Consider the following 23,917-nt stretch of genomic DNA (forward strand, 5'->3'; position numbering starts at 1 on the left):
TTTTCTGTGAGGCAAATGTTTTTTAAAGCAAGTAAGTAATTCAGAGTTAACCCATATTAGAATAAATGTTATTGGAAGTAAGTACAAAGTCTTGGACTGCGTACCCATTATGAACCTGAGTGTCTGGGATCCTGTAAACCCTGCTTTCTTTCTTTCTTTCAGAATTTCAATCTTTTAGAATGGTACTTCAGCTATGGGCTGGTACACCCTGCCAACCACTAATCTGAATAAAATTGTAGAAATGTAAACTTGTATTCATGTTTAAAATGGCTGTTTATATATATATTTCTTTTTGACAATTTAGTTATCTAAGTGGAAGTGGTTTGATCCCAGAATGTTATTGTAGTAAGGGAAGCATAAATTTTATGGTTTTCCTGAATAATCTTAGCACATTATCATGGTCACAAGCTCACAAGACTGCTGTTTAGTAGGTTTTAATTGTAATACCTGGTAGATTAATTTGAGTTGCTATTTATTACTTAAAGCTCTGTGTTGCTGATGGATATATGCATTTTTACCAGTAAGCTTCATGGGAACAAAATGAAATGAGAGAAACACTGGAAGAATAAAAGCACCTGCTTTGCAATCCCTAAGCATGGCGGGACTACAGCTTGTGACCCCTGCTTCATCACCAATGGGTCCCTTCTTTGGACTCCCTTGGCAACAAGAAGCAATCCATGATAACATTTATACACCAAGGAAATATCAGGTAAATTTGGATCTAGACCGTTAGACACAATTGGTTGTACACATGTGTAAGGAAACTAACAGAAGTGAACATATTTGAGTTGCAATGTGGTATTCATTGCAGGTTGAACTTCTTGAAGCAGCTCTAGAACACAATACTATTGTCTGCTTAAATACTGGCTCAGGGAAGACATTTATTGCAGTACTTCTTACAAAAGAGCTGTCCCATCAAATCAGGGGTGACTTCGGCAAAAATGGGAAAAGAACAGTGTTCTTGGTAAATACAGGTGAGCATTGTGAATGGTTTTGTATGAGTTTATTCAGTATGCAGCTGTAAATTAAAAAAAAAAAAATAGCTTCACATCAGCCTCTAAATAATAATTTTTCAAGAGTAGTATAATATGCTGTATTTTCCTAAAGTATTCCTACATATTTTCTGTAGAAAATACAACTTTCAACACTGCAATGTTGAATTAGTTAGCCTAGGGAAGTCTTTCTGTAAAGTAACTTAGTGCTGAAAGAGTTGCTTAAAGATAAGAAAAGTGAAATAAATATATTCAGCGTTTTCCCCAGGAAATTAAAATGCCTTTTTTTTTCTTGAGCATCAAATGTGATTCAGCAGGCAGCAACAGTTGAAACCCATTCAGATCTTCTGGTTGGGAAATACAGCAGTATTGAAACGACACACACTTGGACAAAAGAGAAATGGAACCATGAAATAACAGAAAAACAGGTGTTTGTTATGCGTTTATTCATTGATGAATTTGTCAGTGATTCTTGTGTGTGTGATTAATAATTTGAAGTTTTTATGTTTGCAAACAATTGAAACATTCTGATCATGGTAAGAGACAATGAAAGTAACACTTTAAATTAATGTGCTTTCGTTTTTGGAACATTGTAATGCAATTTTCTGCTTTTTTTTAAATACGTTTCTTTACAGGTTCTTGTTATGACCTGCCAGATCTTTTTGCACGTATTGAAGAAAGGATATTTACACTTATCTAAAATCAATCTGCTTGTGTTTGATGAATGTCATCTCGCAATAACAGACCATCCCTATCTTGAAATTATGAAGGTAAAAATGTTTAAAACTGAGCTTTGGCTTTTCTGTTTATACTGGTTTTGTTCAGACTGTTAAACTGGTACAGGTACAATATCAGTTGCTGTTGGGTTTTCTTAATGTTAGTGGGTTTACAATTGCCACCCGTGTTGCTTGAGTTAGTGAATCCTTTGTTTACGTCCAGCTTTTTTCTGCCTGGTCCTTTTTTATATTTTGAATTAATATGCTTTTTTTGCTGTGGTTTTAGATGTGTGAGGATTGCTCATCCTGTCCTCGAATACTGGGTCTTACAGCTTCCATTTTAAATGGGAAATGTGACCCCTCGGAGCTAGAGGAGAAGATTCTGAACCTTGAGAGAATCTTGAAGAGCAGTGCAGAAACTGCGACGGACCTTGTTGTGTTAGATAGGTAGGTTGGGTTATAGTGGGTTAGTATACCCTTGCATCTAGCCATTCTTGTGTACAATCAGATTTAACAAAAAGGGGTTGCAAAGCTATGCCCTTTAGAACTATATTGTTTCAAAAGAACCACATGAAACAAACGCTGTTAAAGCACCACACATGTTGCCTAGTAGTACTCTTATTACCTTCACCACAAGAGTTGCTGAATCCCCTAGAAGTATGTTTAACAGGATGTTCCAGTCTACATCCTATAGTTCTAATAATAATTAAAACATTGTTATTGTGGGCTTCGTGTCACACATGCATAGTTAAAATGCACCTCCTTGCTATTTTTAAATTATTAGTTTTAAACTATTTTTGTTTATTCTTAGGTACTCTTCTCAGCCTCGTGAAGTTGTTTTAGATTGTGGACCATATGTGGACAAAAGTGGGCTCTGCAAAAGACTCTTTAATGAGCTGGATGAAGCACTCAAGTTTCTGAATGACTGTAACATATCTGCACTTCGTGAAGATAAAGATCCAACGTTTATTTCCAAACAGGTACGCATTCAGTAAACATAACTCCAGAAACAATTCAGTATATCTTATTCTGGTTATGCTTAATCCATTTGTGTTAGACTTTATGAAGCTAGTCATGAACATATTGTCATTATGAAAGGTTATGTGTATATATGCTGACCTGTTTTTCGGCAACCATGCAGATGGAAAGAAAATATGAATACTATTTTCTTGTACAGGTGTTGAGTGACTGCCAAGCAGTGTTGACAGTTCTGGGGCCTTGGTGCGCAGACAAAGTAGCTGGAATAATGGTGAGGGAACTGCAGAAATACATCAAGAACGAGCAGGAGGAGTTGAACCGGAAGTTGTTATTGTTTACAGACACCATATTGAGAAAAATCCATGCACTCTGTGAAGAGCACTTCTCGCCTGCCTCACTTGACCTAAAATTTGTTACCCCTAAAGTAATGAAGCTACTTCAGATCTTGCATGAGTATAAACCTTATGAGCGGCAGCAGTTTGAGAGTGTGGAGTGGTACAACAACAGAAACCAGGATAATTATGTTTCTTGGAGCGATTCCGAGGACGAGGATGAGGATGAAGAAATTGAAGAAAAAGAAAAACCTGAAGCCAATTTTCCTTCCCCTTTCACCAACATATTGTGTGGGATCATTTTTGTGGAACGGCGCTACACTGCAGTGGTCTTAAACAGGTGAGGATTTCTTGGTTCGATTTGTTATTTTGTTGAATTCCAACAGGTAATGTAGCTGAATAAACCAGTGTCAAATGAAAGCCAATTACATTTCCAATATTCCAATCCTGAAAACATCTGATAGCCACTTCAACATTTGGATTGGTTCACTTAGAAATGTTATCTTCTCAGGCTAATAAAGGAAGCTGGAAAGCAAGACCCTGAACTTGCTTACATCAGCAGCAATTTCATAACTGGGCACAGTATTGGGAAGAATCAACCTCGAAACAAACAGATGGAGGTGGAGTTCAGAAAGCAAGAAGAGGTAACCATGGATTATGTTGTAGATTGCATTGGGTGAGCCCTTGTACCAGACAGTTTTTTTTTCACTGGTACTTGTGTGTCCAGTAGTTTCATCTTCAATTTCTGAATTAAAAAAAAAAAAAAAAAAAAAAAAAAAAAGTTAATCAACAGTGTTCTATTAGATCTTGCATGACTCTTGGAAACAAGTTGATGGGTTAAATTTATATATACTGTGTGTGTAATTTCAACAAGTGCTTGTTGTTTTTGCTATTAATCCAGTAAAGCCTAAAAACTAAATCTTTTTACAGTGTATTGTATTTAGGGCTTCTGATTTTTGGTTTTAACTGATCAAATACCATATCTTCAGATCTACCCAAAGGTCCACCAAAATTATCATGTGAACCACCCACCACTGCTATGCAGTGTTTGCCTGCTTGGTTATTTTGGTTGAGCATACGTTTGGTTAAAAATGGACTGATTGTGTCTGTTGGCTTCCTTTTAAGTATAACTGGAGGTAGATTACACACCTGATCTTGTTTCTTTTGCAGGTGCTTCGGAAGTTTCGTGCTCATGAGACCAATTTGCTTATTGCAACTAGTATTGTGGAGGAGGGTGTTGATATTCCAAAGTGCAATTTGGTTGTTAGATTTGATTTGCCAGCAGAATACCGTTCCTATGTTCAATCTAAAGGTCGAGCAAGAGCCCCTGTTTCGAATTATGTCATGCTGGCTGACACTGAGATAACAAAAACTTTTGAAGAGGATCTGAAAACATACAAATCTATAGAAAAGGTACTTTACAATCATTTAATGAGTTAAGTACCTGCATAATGCTGAGATGCCTGAATGAATGGAAACAGATAATATACAGTGTTGTTCATTCTCAGATCCTTAGGAACAAGTGTTCAAAGGCAACGGATTACAGGGAATTAGAAGTTGAGCCTGTTGTGGACGATGACAACATTTTACCACCGTATGTACTGCGATCTGAAGATGGAGGCCCAAGAGTTACAATTAACACAGCCATTGGGCATGTTAACAGGTACTACTTGGTCCTTTTTTAAGTTGTATGTATAACAAAATGTGTATGCTGTATTTAAGTTATGATTTTTAGTGAAATAAATAACCTTAAGCACTTTGAACCATTAATTTGACTCCTGTTTTACAGATACTGTGCACGATTACCAAGTGATCCATTTACCCACCTTGCCCCAAAGTGTAAAACGATGGAACTGAGGAATGGGAGCTACCGGTCCACTCTCTACCTTCCTATCAATTCACCTCTCCGAGTTCCTGTGACTGTAAGTGTTTAGAGTTTACTGATGAGGTTACTAGATGAAAGGGCTGCCTATTTAACTTAGTGTCTTGTTTCTTTTATTTTTATTAACTTGGTAAATATAACAAAATGACTTGTCAATAAAATGATCATGCACATAATTTTAGATTAAAGTACTATTTTTGTTATGTTCTTTTTAGGGACCTGCTATGAGTTGTGCAAGACTAGCTGAGAAAGCTGTGGCCCTTCTTTGCTGTGAAAAATTACACAAAATAGGTAAAAACCTTTTGCATTGATGATACAGTGTGGTGTTGCACGATTGTGGAGTACACAGTGAGTCTGTCAGGGAAGCTCAGGATTGCATCCTGGCTGCACCAAGTTGTCGACCTTGGCCATCCACCTGCAGCATGGGATTGGTCCTGTTGCTTTCAGAGGTAAAATTTCAGGACTGCTACAACTCTGCACTCTGCAGTGCCCCCTACTAGCCAAGTAGCTGGTGAGTTGGAGCAAACACTAGCATTGCTGACCTGCAGGATACAGAGAAATGATTGTCAGTGGGATTGGAGAACGCCCACTGATCTTTATTTCTCCTAAGCTACTGTGGGGAGTTGAGCTGTGAGGGTACGTAATTAGAAATTCTATATTGGTGAGAAACATAGGTGCAAAACAATTGCACAGTAATAATCTGGCATCATGCTGGACATTTATTTCAACATGTGCAATATCATTTCCTTTCAGTTATGGTAGTTAAATATCACAATTTCAATTTATTTTGAAATTCATTTTTTATATGTGGAGTAGAACATTGTTAGACATGTGATACCAATCCTTTCTTTTACTAGCATCAAGTAATCTGTTAAATTTATATGTTTACTTTTTGAAACTTAACTAAGAAGCTTCTGGCTAAAAGCTTAGAACCATATGCTGAATAGGAGTACATTTTTGAAATGCTGGTTACATGTATTTTAAATTTTATATTTTAGTTTCAGGTCATATCAATGTCAAAATATGTTTTAATAGTTATTTGTCCTCAATTAGGTGAACTTGATGATCATTTGATGCCTGTTGGGAAAGAGACAGTGAAGTATGAGGAGGAGCTGGACTTGCATGATGAGGAAGAAACCAGCGTGCCAGGGAGACCGGGCTCTACAAAACGCAGGCAGTGCTATCCAAAAGCTGTGAGTATTGTCTCTTCTTTTCTGCAGATAAGTATTTAGGTTGTAGAAAAGAAACATTAGCAGCATGTGATTTAAAATCAATGTCAAAGGTGGTTTGGCTCCACCAATGACGCAATATAAAAATAACAATGTATGATTGGATGAAAAAAAGAGCATTTATATAGAGAGAAACCTAAAAGTAAAATCTTCATTGTTAGCTGGACTAATTGACTTTTCTGATGTGCTTTCTCATCATTTGTGAAATGTAAATATTTAATTAGAGATGTTTAATTTCTAATTCTGTTGAATAAAACTGCTGCTTCTAACCTCTCTTTGGTTCTCTTCCGAGTTAGATTCCAGAATGCTTGCGGAACAGTTACCCTGTACCTGAGAAACTGTGCTACCTTTATGTGATCGGTATGGCACTGACCACTCCTCTCCCAGACGAGCTAAACTTTAGGAGAAGGAAACTGTATCCTCCAGAAGATACTACCAGATGCTTTGGGATACTGACTGCAAAACCAATACCTCGGGTAATGCACCACCGTCTATGTATACAGTAGAAATAAGCATATGCAAATTTTTTTTTAAAACAGTAATAATGTAACGAATGTAAATATTACTAAATAATTCATGTTTCAACATGTGAGTGCTCTGGCTGGTGTGGGTTAATGTGCATTCAGGTTTTGCTTCCAATAAAAAGCAACCTCCCTACATAGATAGGAAATGGACCCTCTAGCCAGTATAATTCATCTAATAACTTGGAACATTTCTCTTACATTTTAAAGCTTGACCCTTCAATCCTGTTTGATTTTTGTTCGGATATAATGCTCCTACATATCCCCCCAATTCCCTGTACTAGTGATTCATGCAATATTTCTACTGTATATACAGTACCAGTGCTGTTCAAACTATAAACAACTTCTCAGTAACTTCTGTTTCTGTCTCCCTTTTGATAGTGTCTGAACTGAAGAAAAACTGCTTTGGCACTTTATTCAGCATTCGTTTTATAACTAAATAAATGCTAGGCCTATTACATGGTTATCTTTCCTAATGTGTTTACTTTTTTGCTGCAAGAGGAGCTGCGGCTTTCTCCAGGAATCAAGACATTTCAGTTTCACTTCAGCCCCGCTTCAGCAGCCGAACCTGGGACGAGCCCATTCCCTTTCCCCCTCTCCTTTTCACACTTGGTTTGCTTGTCTCTTGCTTCGAACTGAACTCTCAACCGATGTTTTAGCCCGGCTATTTATAGTTAAAAAACTGCTCATTAAGCGTTGATTACATGGTGCTTTATGCATGATTAATTAACGGAAAGTTACATATTTGCTTCACTATATGTACATTATAGAGAGAGTTACTTTGTATTTTAGTCAGGTGTGTGTTGTGTCTTCATTATGTATTTTTCTTTTAATAGATTCCTCACTTTCCAGTGTACACTCGTTCTGGAGAAGTTACCATATCCATTGAACTGCAGAAATCTGGCTTCACCTTGAATGCCCAGCAGCTAGAGCTGATTACCAGACTTCATCAGTACATTTTCTCTCACATTCTTCGTCTTGAGAAACCTGCACTAGAGTTTAAACCTACAGAGGCAGATTCAACCTACTGTGTACTACCTCTTAATGTTGGTAAGTGCTCTAGCGTCATACATGGTGAAGAGAAGGGAACCTTGTCAGTTGTATTGGATGGGCCCCTTGCATGAAAAGGGGAGATGTCTTAGCATGTACTGTCATTTGTTTCCATTACCTTGGTGAAGATAATGATTACCCACAGTGGAACATGAACTCTCTACTTGGCGTTAAACCTTTCTTATTTGGATCAGTTCAGTTATTGGTCAGAAGTTATGTTACTGGCACTACAGTATGAGTTGAGACTACAGCTGAAAAGACAGATTAAATGGTTAAAAATAGGTAAAGTGTGTGTATTTCATATATATATATATATATATATATATATATATATATATATATATATATATATATATATATATACACACACACACTTTTTAATGTATTTTAATAATACATCAATGAAATGTTTTTTATTCATTATTTTTATTTAGTTGAGGACTCCAACACCTTGGACTTGGACTTTAAGTTTATGGAAGATATTGAAAAATCGGAAGCACGAGTAGGCATTCCTAACACACAGTATACAAAGGAAAATCTTTTCAGTTTCAAATTGGAGGACTACCAGGATGCAGTTATCATTCCGCGGTAAGGGAGAGATTTACAACTACTGCTTAACCACCCAGTTTTTGCAAAACAAAAATATATTTCAATAGAACTTAAATAACAAAATAACTTACAATTGTAGCATTATAACAATGTTAATCACAAGATAACATTTGTTTCCAATGGAAGCATTTTATAAGTATTAATAACTTTTTATACAATTGTAGCATTATATTAAGTGTGGCAAAAAGTCATTGTGCAGTCATATTTTAGAAATGAATTTTTGTGATGATTTCAATGCAGATGCCCATCAAACTGTCATCAATGTCAATGTCATTGTCTGGTACATATACATCAGAAAACTTGCATTGCAAATTTTCAATCACTTCATATACAAGGTGATTTAGAAAGTAAGTTTATTACATCAGTGCACCATGTCATTGATGTGGTAAACTTCATTACTATCTTCCACAGTTTTGGGTATGGGTGAGTATCGCTGTTATATGCATTATTATCTGTGAGGTACTTCATCAGCTCAATAAATCGGTCGTTTAGACCAGTACCTGTTCTGACAAGGTTTCCTTACAACCCCTTGTAACATCAACAAAGAAATAAATACCCTCCTCTCATTTTCTGTAGGAGGCACCCATTTTTTACTCGGCGAATGCAGCCTCCCAGCTGTGCTTATCTATGGATGAGCCACTCTGTCATCCATCTGCCAGCGAAAAACAAAACTGCAGACTAGTAGCATATATTCTGCCTATTCGTTTAGTGTAGCATGTCAAAGACGTGATTTAACTTTGCAGATGCACATATAACCGCCTGTACGTTCAGGACTGCAGGGGTAAAAATAGAAACCTTGTGTATTGATAGGCTGAATTAACAAACCAGATATTTCTCTCTGTATGGTCTTTTTAGATGAAAGAGAATAGGACTACAGAATTAGACTGCTTTCCCCAAATGCCCAGGCAAAGTTTTGACAAGTTTCTTTTTTTGTATTTGTTCAATGTGCTATAGTGTAACACTTGATAAAGGTGTTGGTTGATGTTTCAAGTTGTTAATGAATGGTATTGCGATAGTTGTTATGTGTTTGCCAGTTCTGTTTGGTTTTGGGGATTCCTATTAACAATACTGGTTTGCATTTTAATTTTTTTTTTCTTCAGGTATCGCAACTTTGACCAGCCTCATCGCTTCTATGTAGCTGATGTCTATACAGATCTTACACCACTTGGTAAATTCCCATCCCCAGAGTACGAAACCTTTGCGGAGTACTATAAAACTAAGTATAACCTTGATCTGTCAAACCTCAACCAGCCGCTGTTGGATGTGGACCACACATCTTCAAGGTATGAATAAAAATGTGCCTCCTAATCTTGTGCAGTACAGATTGTTCATGAAAATTTACGCTGTTAATGGATTCCCAATTAATGCTGACAGATGTGTTTTTCTTTATTTAGACTGAATCTGTTAACTCCTCGACACTTAAATCAGAAAGGTAAAGCACTTCCCTTGAGCAGTGCAGAAAAAAGGAAAGCTAAGTGGGAGAGTCTGCAGAATAAACAGGTAGGATGTCTGCAGAGTTTTCAGTTATTAACTTTAAATAATGCTTTTTTTTTTTTTTTTTTTTTAAACAAATAAATTAACAACCAGCTCTACCTAGACCTTGAAGTGAAGAACAAAATATAGAGGACTGATACTGGCAATTATATATTTTTTTTCTGTTTTGTCTATCTGTAGATTTTGGTTCCTGAACTCTGTGCAATCCACCCGATCCCAGCTTCATTATGGAGGAAAGCAGTCTGCCTCCCCAGTATCCTCTATCGTCTGCACTGCCTTCTAACAGCAGAGGAACTGAGGGCCCAGACGGCCATTGATGCCGGTGTAGGGGTCAGAACTCTTCCTCCTGACTTCAGGTCTGCTGTTAATTTTTTTGTAAATACATGTTATATAGCCAGGTTTAAAGTATTCAGTGACGACATTCACTCTGTTCTTTTTATTTTATATTTATTTTAAGCTGTATATTTTTCCTGGTATTATAACCAGTTTTACAGCATGTCAGAAGTATTCAGACCTTTTAACAGGTACCTATTTTGTTAATGACTTATACAGATAATTTATTTGAACCAGGTACCCGAACTTGGATTTTGGTTGGAAAAATTCTATTGACAGCAAGTCTTTCATCTCAAGTCCTAGCTCTTGCACAGAAGATGAAAATTACTGTAAGCACAGCACAACTATAGTCCCTGAAAGTGCTGCACATCAAGGTACTAATATAGAAATCTCCACGCCAGAATGGTGTAACCAAATGCCTGTGAAGAATAAAGCTTCTTGTGAAAAGTCACCTGACACGCTTCATGTGACCAGCCTCTCTGAGCGGAGTAGAGATAAAAATACTTTTGTTTGTGCTAAGAGTCTCACAAATGGCACTGCTGATGACCTGCAGGAAGATAATGATTGCCAGCATTATCCACTAACCTCCCACAAGAGTGAAATATCTTTAAAATCAACTACCTCAGTTCCCAAGCAGAATACACACAGCATTGAGAACCAGCCCATGCCCAGCATTGAATGTACTCATGCGAGTAGTAAAAACCTTGATGGACATGTAAAAAAATCTACCTCGGAAGATTGCATGGCAGTGACAGCCAGTTCCTCAGCACCTTTAGCAGTTTATCCAGATACGTTGGAACTTGCTGTCAGCCCTGTTTGTGGTGACTCCCCTAAAACCCTCGGCCCAAACCCTGGTCTTATACTACAAGCCTTGACCCTCTCCAACGCCAGTGATGGGTTTAATCTGGAAAGGCTAGAGATGCTTGGTGACTCCTTTCTCAAGCATGCAATCACCACCTACTTGTTTTGTACATATCCTGATGCCCATGAAGGCCGTCTGTCATACATGAGGAGTAAAAAGGTGGGTGTTGCAATTCATTTTATATTCTGTATGAATTGCATGAAACAAAAACTGCTACTTTTTTTTTTTCTGAGAATATATTCTTTTATTCTTTTATTCTGAGAATTTCAGGCCCAGCTATTTCAATAAAAAAAGTAAATTTGCATTGTTTGGAGAATATATCCTTTTATTTATTTTTTTCCCTTGACAGCATTTCCAATAGTAATGGTGTTTGGACAATATGCCCTGTATTTCTTTTTGTAGATCATAGAACTTTGGCATTTTTTTTTTTTTTTTTAATTGATTTTTTTTTTGGGTCAGTTTTACGCAAAAAAATGTGTACAAAAGAGTCTCTCAAAGCAGCAGAATCTGCATGTATGATTGATTTCTAAATAACAATATTACTGTCACACAAATTATTTGTACCTGAATGTTTTCATTGACATTGTCAGAATATTGACACTTTCCCAGGCAAGTCTGCCAATTTTTTGTTAATTGCGGATGTTCAGACTTTAAATAACAGGATACAAAATCCATTTAGAAATCAGATTGGTTGTTCAATAGCAGGATGTTCCTCTGTCTCTTAAGCTGTCAGTATTAAAGGCTAGTATACCTTTTGATCATTTTGATTGTAGGAAATACATTTACTCCCATCTTCCTGTCTCCTGTCCTTTTACAAGTAACATCTCTAAGTGTGGGCTTTTTGCTCTGTGACAGCACATAAAACAACTGTTGAAATGTATTTTGTAGTGTGTTAAGTGTTTTTGTAGATTTGCCAGTTGAAATGTCTTTTTAGCTTTTCAGGGATAGTGCTTTTAAGAAGTAAAAACATTCGTCAATTCTCATACTTTTAAAGTTTGATTTAGTAGTCATTTTCCTGTTTTGACCTTTAATCCAGCCAAAGTAACTGGAGCACATTGCAACTTTTAAAATGTTTAAATGCAACTCCAAGCAGATCCTGCATGTGGGCTTCAGTTCTCTTAATCTTAATTACAGTAGATTGATCAGGGAAGTACTATGTGATGCATGTTGTTTGTTAACTTTTTTTTTCTATTTTCTTTTTATTGTTTCCACTGTAGGTCAGTAATTGTAACCTGTATCGCCTTGGGAAGAAGAAAGGCCTCCCAAGCCGTATGGTGGTTTCAATTTTTGATCCACCTGTGAACTGGCTCCCTCCTGGGTATCTGGTTAACCAGGACAAAAGTGGTGAAGATAAATTAGATGCAGATGAAATGGTAAGTCTTTCTAAAAGTGACTGCATTTTTTAAAAACTTGGACATGAAATACTGTGCAAAAAAACAACTAGAGATCCTATTAATACTGGAGTTTTAACCAAGAACTTTTAGGCTGATGTACTTAAAAAAAAATCCTGCAGATGTCAATCTTGTGTTACAGGTTTACAAGCAGGTTGATCAACATCATTACTGCTTCTAATAGAGTTTAAGGGAAAATGTAACATGTATAGTACTATACCAGAGGTGGCCAACCCTGGTCCTGGAGAGCCACAATCCAGCAGGTTTTATAGGTAACCCTTAATCATCCATTTCTGAACAATGTAAGTTGTTGATCTTTTAGCAAGTTAATATGTTCAGTTAAATCAGGAGTGATCAGCTCTGGTCCATGAGAGCTGCAGTGTGTTCAGCTTTTTGTTCCAAATTCTTTAAATTACTTCATTGAAAAAATGACTACTATACATTTCTGTTCAATGTATCCTCAATCCCACAAGGGGGACCTGCTCTTCATTTTATGTTAAGAATGTTTATAATCAGAAGTTTGTACAATGGTACTTGTCCATCTCAGGACTTCCTTCCAAACAAGAATTCTGCACCCAGTTAAAAACTGGAACAAGATCCTGGCTATATTTGAACAGGACTGTGCTAATGAAAGTGCTTTTCGATTTTAAGTTTATTTATCCCTAACACTGGAATTGTGTGACTTTTACATAGGTCACTAAGGTTTTCAACCCACAATGATGATGCTTTCCCTATTCTGTGGTTTAGATTTTTAAAAAGGGTGTTTCTGCTTTAATTGTCTGTGTTCCAATTTTTTTAGATGGAAGATGACCAGTTGGCCAACGGTACAACTGAGGAAGACTATGGAGATGAGGAAGATGAGGATGAAGACGACGACGACCTAATGTGGAAGGAACCGAAGGACGAGGTCAACGTCGAAGACGATTTGGAATACTACCAGGAGCACATCAAATTCATTGATAACATGCTGATTGGTTCTGGAGCCTTTGGAAAGAAGATATCCCTTCCAACCTTCCTAGCTGCAGAGCCCAGCTATGAATGGAAAGCCCCTAAAAAGTCTTCCCTTGCTAACGTCCAGTATCCCTATGATACTGACGAGTTTGATTACAGCTCTTGGGATGCCATGTGTTACCTCGACCCCAGCAAGGCTGCCGAAGAGGATGACTTTGTAGTTGGGTTTTGGAATCCGTCTGAGGAAAACTGTGGGGCCGACCAAGGCAAGCAGTCCATCTCTTATGACTTGCACACTGAACAGTGTATTGCTGACAAGAGCATTGCGGACTGTGTGGAAGCTCTTCTTGGATGCTATCTGACCAGTTGTGGAGAGAGAGCAGCTCAGTTGTTCCTTTGCTCTCTTGGCTTAAAAGTGCTTCCTGTTGTAAAGAACAGTGAGGTTGCTAGCACCTGTAATCAAACTGAGCTCAGCAAGGGAAAGGCTAAAGACGTGGAGTATGACTGGTTGAAGATCCCTCCAAGATGTATGTTTGATCACCCAGATGCTGAAAAGACCTTGAACCACCTGATATCAGGATTTGAAAACTTTGAAAAGAAGATCAACTATACCTTTCAAAACAAGGCCTACCTTTTGCAAGCTTTCACCCATGCTTCTTACCACTACAATACCATTACAGGTAACAAGTACAGTGTTTCTAAAATTCAGTGGTGTTCTTAAATGTAAGTGCATTCACTTACATACTTGGGATTCAGTAGAATTGAGTTAAGAAAACTCATTCTTTCAGCTGAGGGAAAGCACTTTGTAGTAACCCCATTATTTCTTAGAGTTATACTGACATCTGGTGGTAAAGAACACGGGGGTCTAGTTTGTATTCATGTCACAGAGGACGTTTAAAATTGATCGTATTTTGGAAGCTACACACTTGCATTCATAAAAGGCACCCTCTTTTTCCTTTCATGTAATTGCACTGATGTATTCTGTTAGTAATTTACTTTTTTTTGTGTGTTTTATTTTGTACCTTCAATGGAAGATTGTTACCAGCGGTTGGAATTCCTTGGAGATGCAATATTGGACTACCTCATAACCAAGCACCTTTATGAAGATCCACGGCAGCACTCTCCTGGAGTGCTGACTGACTTGCGATCTGCCCTCGTCAATAACACCATATTTGCTTCTCTGGCTGTAAAGTATGACTATCACAAATACTTTAAAGCGGTCTCTCCTGAGCTGTTCCATGTGATTGATGACTTTGTGCAATTTCAGCTGGAAAAGAATGAAATGCAAGGGATGGATTCTGAGGTTAGTAATAATGGGGTATGTGGGACAAGTTTGCTCAGTGGAAGTATACAGTTGTTTCCACTGCAACGTAATGTTCTTTATGTATTTTTTATAACTAAAAAAGAAAAAATAAGGCACAATTTCATTAAGGTGGTTGTTTTTACATTCCATACCCCATTGGTGCTTGCAGACAGCTGTCTTGGCAAGTTGCTATTTCACTGGAACAAGATCCTGGCTATATACTGTGAGTTAAACAGTTATGGTGCAGTTCTACAGTTCACATTGCAGAAAATGGCAAAAATAATGGAATGAAAGGAAGGTGCTGGCAAAAAATTAAGATACATATGTATTTTCTGTTTGACTTGTGCAGCGAGCGAATGACCGGTGGGCTAGGGTGATTGCAGACATTGTTGTCAAAGCCTGTAAACCCCCACTTTATAATCCATAAATTTGGCATATATAGTTCGCCTTCAACCCATGATCACCATCTCCTGTCTTATTATAAATGCTTTCTTGTTAAAAATATACAGACAGTACGCTTGCTTCTTGTACAACAATAACTATTTGTTTATTGGTCCACGTACGTACCAGTTGTGAACCTGTGATTATGGATCAAGAAGATACAAGCCTTTGGAAAGCAATTTTCTGCAGAAAACATGTAGATATAATAAATTCTCGTCACAGTACAGCATTTTCTTTGTGACCTGATGTTGGAGACAAACATGGTGATCCAGCGAATTTATAATAAAATGTACCATGTTTCAACAAGTTTTGAAAAACAAGAAGTTGCCAAACATTTGATTCCCAAACTAGTGGATGATTAGCTCAAGTTCAAGAGCCCTTGCCTTGTGTGTGCCCACACTGAAAGTATTTTGTGTGGTATCTTCTGTAGATTCAATGTTTAGGTATTATTATTATTATTATTATTATTATTATTATTATTATTATTAAAGCTCAATAAACAGGAAGGAAAGGAAGGTGCCACAAAAATAGAAATTAACAAGAACAATTAAAAGTGTACATAGTTTTTTATTTTTTTGACCTTTAACAATTGAAAGGGAGTGACTTTCTGATGTAAACAAGTTGCATTTGAGATGCAAAGGAACAAGAATGTTAAAAGAAGACATGCTGTACAACATTTATTTCAGCCCTTGTGCACAGGTAAAAAAATTGATTTCACTTGAAACTAAATATATATTATTATCAACTCTATTTGACTGGACTTCTTGCGTCAAGTTTCACAGACCCTATTTTACTGCCCTGACCTGTCAAAAAAACAAAACGAACAAAAAAACACATTTCCCTAATTTTGCTTGGCAGGTGCTGTTTTGTTCACTGTCAGGTATTGGCATCTCTGGATTTGTGAAACCAGCAGTCAACGTTCAAATTTGGTATATATTCTACTTTCAGGTGTAATCTGAATCTCTTTCCTGAGCAAAAAATCAAATACAGCAGTGGATCCCAGATTCTTGCCACTTTTTTTTTCAGTTTATATATATATATGTATATACAGTACCAGTCAGAAGTTTGAGTACACTTGCTGGAAACTAGTTTTTTTTTTTCATAATTGACATAATGTTTTACGTTGTATACGTTTCTGTAAATACTTGAAAATGAAACATGTTACAATATACAAAACATAAGGAATATCAAAGCAATGTTAAAGAAAATTGAAAAATGTCTCAATCTTGGATTCCTCGAAATAGCCACCCTTTGCCTTAATAACAGCCTCATGAACACGAGGCATTCGGTTAACAAGTTTCAGCATGAAATCACCTGACATGTCTTCCCAGCTCTTCTGCAGCAATTCCCAGCGATGTAGGGCACTTGTGGGTAGCTTTGCTTTGACTCTTCTGTCCAGCTCATCCCATACAAGTTCTAAATACTCAGAGGTTGGACCCAAATATTTCAAATTGACTCGTCGGTCCATAAGACCGACTTCCACTCCTCAAACGTCCAGTTTATGTGTTTTTTGGCCCAGGCAAGTCTCTTCCTCTTATTCTGCACTCTTAACAATGGTTTCTTTGCAGAAGTTCTTCCAGTTAGGCCAGCTTCATGCAATCTCCTCTGAACAGTTGATGTTGAAACATCTGTACTTCTAGTAGCATTTAGCTGAACTTGTATTTCAGGGGCAGTTAATCGTCGGTTTTGCAGACTTGTGACTCGAATGAACTTGTTCTCTGATTCTGAGGTCACCCGTGGCCTGCCTGACCTTGTTCGGTCTTCACGAGTGCCAGCTTCTTCAAATCGTTTGGTCTTGGCGACAGCAAGTTACAGACACTTGCAAAGTTCTTGCGATTTTAAAGATTGACCTTCATTTCTTAAAGTAATTACAGAATTACGGTCTCTCTTTCTTTGCTTTAACTGAGCGTATTTTGCCATTTTCTGCTCCCTTACATTCAGGAATGACACACTTGTGCCTATACTACCTATATTTATAGTAATCATGGACCCTCACCTGTTAACAATAATTGGTGACAAAAGGTTAATTAGGTAATATGCTAGTTAACACAGAGAACATCTAACAAAGACAATTGAGAAGATTTACATTTTCATTTAAAAATTTACATTTTTGAATGCAATTCACTTATGATTATCAGCTTATAAGTACACCATATAATGAAATATTAAGTGTTATACACAACAGAAACCACCGAAATTTCGATTTAAAAAGTTTACCATTTTGTTGTTGTTGAATTCAGCTTAATGATATGAGAATTATAGTCCTCTTTTACTATACCACTAATTGAGGTATTGTTAAAATATTAAGTGGTTCCCCAAAGGTGGCTCTGTAGAATGTTTACTGTTAACACTTTTAAAATGGATTAAAGTAATTGTTTTTAAATGGAAAAAAAATTAACGTCACTACCTTTAATTAATCCATTAAGTCGACATTTCCATCATGGAAATGTGTCCATATCATTACCAAGCTTATATACATTTATAGATTTTTGATGTATCATATAATGAAATATTAAGTGTTTATAGACAAGTTTATACAGTTAAAAGCATAGATAATCATGATAAACCTGGTTTCAAGCAGGTGTACTCAAACTTTTGACTTTTACTGTATATATATTTTTACTTCTCACATCTGATTAAGGAACTGTACAGTTTTCCACAAGAAGTTAACCGTTTTTAGATGGTTTTATTGCAATTTTTCCTTTTATGAATTAAAGGGACTTTAACTTCCCTTTTTGCAGATCACAAATGCATTTGTGTGTTCCTGTCAATTTGAGCCATGGACTACAATTTTTTTAAGGTGGTCTGTACTAAAATCGAAGTCTCTGACCCTCTTTTGACGCTAATTTACTTTTCACGTTTTCCTTTTTCCTCTTTCTGTATTTTTAGCTAAGACGGTCTGAAGAAGATGATGCAAAAGAAGAAGATATTGAAGTTCCTAAAGCAATGGGAGACATCTTTGAGTCCCTTGCTGGGGCACTTTACATGGATAGTGGGATGTCTTTGGAGACTGTGTGGCAAGTGTACTATCCAATGATGAGGCCACTAATTGGTAAGAACAGCTGAATATTTATATTACATTTTCCATAAAGTAAAATACATGTTACTGTTGCAAAAAACATTTTGTTTGCTACCTGAAAATGGTTAATATAAAACAAAGTTTGTACTGCAAATCAAAAGGATTCATTTGAGAGGTATGGTAATTAATGATTTTGCACCTAAAGACGGATCTCCTTATTCCCTATTCTTCTCTTTTTAGTTTCTCTTGTATTTCTTTCACAGCTTTCTATCCATCCATTTAAATATTTTAGCACTATAGAAATACAATTTTAAATAAATCAAGGTTCATTTTAACGGTTTGATTTCTATGAGGAGGAGGAGGATGGGAACATGAGTCAACCCAAGAGATGGAGAAAGACTTTATAACCTAATTTAAGGGGACATTTTAATCACCTTTTTTAATGTGCCAAAGCATGACCTTAAATATGTTTTATTTTTTTACTTTATCATTTTTTGCAGAGAAATTTTCTGCTAATGTTCCTCGTTCTCCAGTACGCGAGTTGTTAGAGATGGAGCCAGAGACAGCCAAATTCAGGTAAGTTTTGAATATGGATTGTTACTTTTTAGACTATTTTAATCAAAGTATTTATTTCTTTTAACTGCCTTTACCAAACAGTTGTAGCACTATTGAATCGTGTTAATTCTGAGGTGGAATATGCAGTGCAGATTTATGATGGGAAGTACTTTGTTACACTTTCCCCTCATCGTTAATGGTTTAGTGTGGCAGGTTTGCTGGTGGGTTTGAATACTTGGCAGGATTTTTGGCAGCTATCGCTGCACTGTTCTTTAAACAAAAGCAAACAAAATGGTTTTACATTTCTCTTGTATTCCAAAAATATAATCAGTTGTCTTTTAAAGAGTTTAACAATTAAACACAGGTTCTGTACTATTTCACTTTTGAATTTCATCTCTAGACTTGGGCTGTGCTCAACTACATCAAAAACTGCAAAAAAAAAAAAAAAAAGGTTGTCTTTAGTAATAACCTAGGCATTGTCCAAAGCCATCATAAATGATTAACTTTTAGATGCTTTATGGGTCCTAAAAAGAACAGAAAGGGTAAATGCTTAACCCCAAGGAACGTCACAAAGAATGCAAAATAAAACCTGCAGTGTGACCTAATAATTTTGTTTTGTCTTGCTAACTACCTAGCCCTGCTGAAAGGACCTACGATGGGAAAGTCCGGGTCACAGTGGAAGTCGTAGGGAAGGGAAAGTTCAAAGGCGTCGGCCGAAGCTACAGGATAGCCAAATCGGCAGCAGCACGGAGAGCCCTGCGGAGTCTCAAAGCGAATCAACCTCAGGTCCAAACCAGCTGAGCATCAGGCTCAAGATGTCATTAAATTAAAAACAAATTGTGAGCAAAAGCTGAAAAAAACTGAAACAGGAAAAAAAAAACTTAAAGCATTTGTATAAAAAAGGAAAATTGTTCATGATAGTTTTTTCTTTGCGCAAACACAATCTTTTCTTTTTCATCTGCTGTTTTTTTTTTTTTTTTTGTTTTACTCGTGAGATTGCTTTTAAAACATTTGTAAGTGTTTAGAGAAAAAGGTCAGGTCTTGGTCTTTTTATTTTATAAAGCTCTGCTTTTGTGTTGGTGAGCCAATAAGCTTGTGCTTAACAGAAGGGTTGATTTAGATTGTACGTAGATTTAAAAAGTAATTACAAATTTAAAAGAAATAAATACAAAAAAAAAAAAATGAATTCCTCAATTTCCTTGCCAGTGCTAAAGCAGTGAAGTCGCTGCTGTGGATTAGCTGGTATGAAAGAGCTGAAGGAGTGCCAGTATTGCCCTCTCATTCTGTGTCATCTGTTGTCCTGAGATGGCAATTCTTAATCATTATTGCACATATTTGATAGGGGATTTTTATTTATTTTTTAATAAATAAAACGGCGGTGTGTAGTGAGTAGATGTACGTGATCGGATTATAGTGACTCCATATACAATTTTTGCATTTGAGTAAAAAGGTTCTGCCTTAAGTTACCCAGAAATGTGTTTCTTGCAAAAATAATTTTTTTACATTCCCATTCACTGTAATAGTTAAAACAAAGTATTCTTTTTTTTTTTTTTACAGCACTCGAATGAATGTTTGTGTAGCTGTGAAATTATAAACCTATTTGCAGGGTTATAATAACCCATAAAGCTACATATATATGTGTGTGTGTATTAAGTGCTGGCAGATGTGTATGTTTTTGATACCAAGAACAGTTATAATTTCAATGAATTGTCTGAAAGAGAGCATTAAATGTCTCCATTGACTATTAAGTTTTGATAATATTACAAACTTAGACATATCACCTAGGAAATATGCTGCAGATTTTGTAAGAATTGGTTACTTCTGTATGAAATGGAGCACCTTTACACTTTTAAGATACACAGGTTTCTTACTGTAGTTCTCACGATTGCATACCTACTTCATTTACCAAAGTTACCGCTGTTGCAAGATTGCATTTGTGAGGTAAGTGTCATTTAAACCAGCCTTTGTTTAGTTTAAGCTAATTTGATATTTATGACTTAATGCAAAGCCTAAATTCATTCATTATTTTTTTTGTACTTGGTATAATTAGGCACTCTTCACTTGAATACCTCAGTTATTTGCATGCATTGTTTTCTGTTTTTGGTGCTATGTATTTTTGTATTAAGCTTGAATATTTTATTTTTTTGCACTCTAACTATAATACCTCTCTTTAATTTACCTTTTAAATACGTTGGATCAGTTGTCCAGACTACCAGCAGTTAATCGGAGGTTAGCTGCAATGTGATTTTATGCTTGACTTGTTTTTTGGAAAGCTGAGAGATGATATTTTCTGCACATAAAACCTGAGGTAGATGCTTGTTCATGCTTTTTCTTTCTTTATTTTGGGTTTGTAATTCTTTCTTGAATATCTCAAATTTTAAATGGATCACTTAATGTTTTGCAGGAGAAAACAGATTGCTGTCCTAATAGTCCACCCTTATCAGAATCCTTTGGTAAAAACTGTCTTGATAAGTTCTTTAATTAAAAAAAATTATTTTATAAGGGAATGGTTTAAAGTCACTACATGTCTGTAATTAACTGCTGCTAGAGTTATTGACCTCCAGTAAGTACAAGTCTATGAATTGTAGGCCGATCATAGTTGTCATTACATCTCCACAGGTATAATATCAAATCATATTTCTTGGCAACTAGTAAAACAAGTTAACATCTAGATCAGGCTTCACATTTAATGGGCAGAAAATCGGATGATGTAACTTGGAGATAGGTGCTGCTACCTTAAGAACTGGTTCAGGTTAATATAAATGTTTAGATATATTCCCGAATAAAGCTGCACTCTTTTAAACATGTAAATGGCTGTAAGGCCAAACGGTGACTCTTTAATACGATGGGCACATGCCTCTTAACACTTTGCACTATGTAGTCATTCCCACATATATAACCATTTTGTCTTTATAGAAAAACGGTGCCTTTTGTTTTGTATAAATCAGTTTATGTAACATTTAACTATTGTTGCATCAGGAAGATCTCATCTGCAACTGGCCAACTTTTTAATTTGACTACTCTAAATTGTTTGGATAAAACAAAAGATCCATGTGCCATATAAATGGTCCTTTTATAACCTATTCGCCATATACTGTAGTGGTTTTCCTGTACTGTCTCCCAGCATAATATCGTGAGTCTACTGTAGATATAATAAGTTGTGGGAAATATGGAGTTCTTCATGTAAACTCATTGTGATGAACCATGCAGACCATTATTACATGTAACCTCAGGTTGTCAAATCTTTAGGTCAGTACTGCCAAAATAACAAACTCTTTATCAAATTTTAGTTAGCCGTAATTCAGACAGTTTAGCGTCTTTTAAATACGGCAATCTGTTTGTCATTCTTGCAGATATATTAACTGAACCTCATACATTGTTACACGATATCTGAAAATTAGTGGCTTTTTATTGTATGCATTTACAGCTATGTAAACTCCCTAATGTGACCTCATTGCAGTGTGCTAGGTGAACTCGGAGTCGCACTGTATGCATTTCAACACTTTACCGTTTTTGTAATTAAGAATATTGTATAATGTTAGGCATAAACATTCATTTAATTACCTTTTTGTTTTTGAGAATAACTTTGAAACATGTGAAATCACTTGATGGTGCCACATTCGCAAATTGTTTTCAGTGATACATGCTGTTGAGAGTCCTTTTATCTCAGTGAGCCACACAGACTGAAATAGATGGCAAAGTTGGCAGAGATTTTTATTCCATAATTTACCGGGTTTAAAAGGTGTCCTTTAATGTAACGTTGTGTTTTTTTTTTTTAATATGCTGCAGATTTATTAAGTCTATTTTCTAACAGACACTTAATTGTTTTTGTTTGTTTGCTATTTTTGTACATGTAGCACAAATAAGCATTGCACTCGGCATCATGCTTTACCTCAGTTCAAGAATAAAAAGTATGCTAATGTGCTTGGAGGGAAACAATGTGGTATTGGCTTTGCTGCTGTAAAATTGCTGATATTAGAAAAGGTAATCATTTAAATAGTGTGCCTCCAGGATTTATTTTTTATTTTTTAATTCACTGTACAAAATAGATCTCTAACATCTGGGACTTCATTTATATATAATTGGTATAGAAAATGCATTAGCTTACAAGCTGATGCACCCTTAGCAACACCTACAGGGGGTGGGGGATGAGGGGAGGCTGGAACAGATGTGAATTACCCACACTTGAGTCTCCTGTAGGTATGGATTGAATATTGTTGCATATTTTACTGTAAGTTATACTTTCACAGTAACTTATGCGAGTTGTGATTTTAAAAGATTTCCAAATTTATTATCCTCACTCAATTTTAAAATTGTTGATTTTTAGGTATTAAAAACTGAGCGATTTATCATTAAACAGTCGGTTCCTTTTTTTGCTTATGCATTATAGTAATTTAAAGTTTTGACTTGGTCATCTGCTAACATTTTATGTAAAGCCTATGTTTACCAGTGACCCCCTTAGCTTTACTAAAGTCAATATTGGTGATTTTGTAAATTGCTTATTTAAGATGTTAGGATGTATAGCAGGTATTGGTGGGTCAGTTGGTTTTGGGTGTAGAGCAATTTCACATACTGATTCCTCCTTTTAAAAATAAGTAAATAAATACAATATTAATAAAAATACACCCCTGATGCCAGAAATGACCTAAGATATGCGCTTGTGTCAGCAGCAAGGTGTCTTGTAGCAAACTAAAGGGTTATGTGAGTTGTGTGCTTCTAAACAAGTTTGAGTATTGCAAGTGGTTTGCTGTACTGTAAATATTTAGTTTTTAAAGGATGGTTGAATTCAAGCAGAACTGATAGTACAGTGAATTAAATGGGGAATAATGGGCCATCACATGCTGAAATCGTCTAAGGGACATTTAAATATTTCTCATTCATACTGTAATCATGCTGCAGAGGTTTACGGTCTGCACCTTATGGATCACAATTACCTTTTATCTTTTGTTTTTGTAATAATTGTAGCTGAGTATATCTACAATAAAGTTATGGTCTTATTGTTCATTATTAGGTGTATTGTCTTTTTTTTATTTAAGTGCACATTTAAAGCCAATTGTGATTTCTTATGCTAACTATTTTCTAGCTGAATGAACCATTAACACATTAATGATCTAAAACTATAAACGGAACCTCATTCCTCTTGTCTTTTAGTGAAGTTCCAGATGCAAACTCCTCGTAATACTGTAAACAATTTTTGGCTGGAAAACACCAGCAAAATTTATATAGAGAGTTGATGTAGAATGTTCTGTAACTATTGAA

General features: G+C 36.0%; 1 protein-coding gene across 1 annotated transcript in view; it reads left to right on the forward strand.

Moving 5' to 3' along the window:
- Positions 1-23,665, forward strand: part of LOC121324151 (endoribonuclease Dicer-like) — a 27,866-nt gene extending 4,201 nt beyond the window's left edge. The window contains exons 3-28 of the mRNA XM_041265681.1: positions 522-709; positions 812-974; positions 1,290-1,420; positions 1,628-1,762; positions 1,995-2,155; positions 2,520-2,688; positions 2,886-3,358; positions 3,530-3,662; positions 4,189-4,431; positions 4,527-4,681; positions 4,808-4,940; positions 5,116-5,191; positions 5,954-6,093; positions 6,426-6,605; positions 7,487-7,700; positions 8,135-8,288; positions 9,410-9,592; positions 9,704-9,809; positions 9,984-10,159; positions 10,374-11,157; positions 12,216-12,371; positions 13,189-14,020; positions 14,375-14,643; positions 17,974-18,136; positions 18,604-18,679; positions 19,294-23,665. Of these exons, the coding sequence (XP_041121615.1) occupies positions 596-709; positions 812-974; positions 1,290-1,420; positions 1,628-1,762; positions 1,995-2,155; positions 2,520-2,688; positions 2,886-3,358; positions 3,530-3,662; positions 4,189-4,431; positions 4,527-4,681; positions 4,808-4,940; positions 5,116-5,191; positions 5,954-6,093; positions 6,426-6,605; positions 7,487-7,700; positions 8,135-8,288; positions 9,410-9,592; positions 9,704-9,809; positions 9,984-10,159; positions 10,374-11,157; positions 12,216-12,371; positions 13,189-14,020; positions 14,375-14,643; positions 17,974-18,136; positions 18,604-18,679; positions 19,294-19,459 (5,685 nt within the window). The 5' untranslated portion in view covers positions 522-595 and the 3' untranslated portion in view covers positions 19,460-23,665. The remainder of the gene's footprint in view (positions 1-521; positions 710-811; positions 975-1,289; positions 1,421-1,627; positions 1,763-1,994; positions 2,156-2,519; positions 2,689-2,885; positions 3,359-3,529; positions 3,663-4,188; positions 4,432-4,526; positions 4,682-4,807; positions 4,941-5,115; positions 5,192-5,953; positions 6,094-6,425; positions 6,606-7,486; positions 7,701-8,134; positions 8,289-9,409; positions 9,593-9,703; positions 9,810-9,983; positions 10,160-10,373; positions 11,158-12,215; positions 12,372-13,188; positions 14,021-14,374; positions 14,644-17,973; positions 18,137-18,603; positions 18,680-19,293) is intronic.
- Positions 23,666-23,917: the final 252 nt, after the last annotated feature.

This window comes from Polyodon spathula, chromosome 12 (genome assembly GCF_017654505.1).
Source record: "Polyodon spathula isolate WHYD16114869_AA chromosome 12, ASM1765450v1, whole genome shotgun sequence".
Lineage (NCBI taxonomy): Eukaryota > Metazoa > Chordata > Actinopteri > Acipenseriformes > Polyodontidae > Polyodon > Polyodon spathula.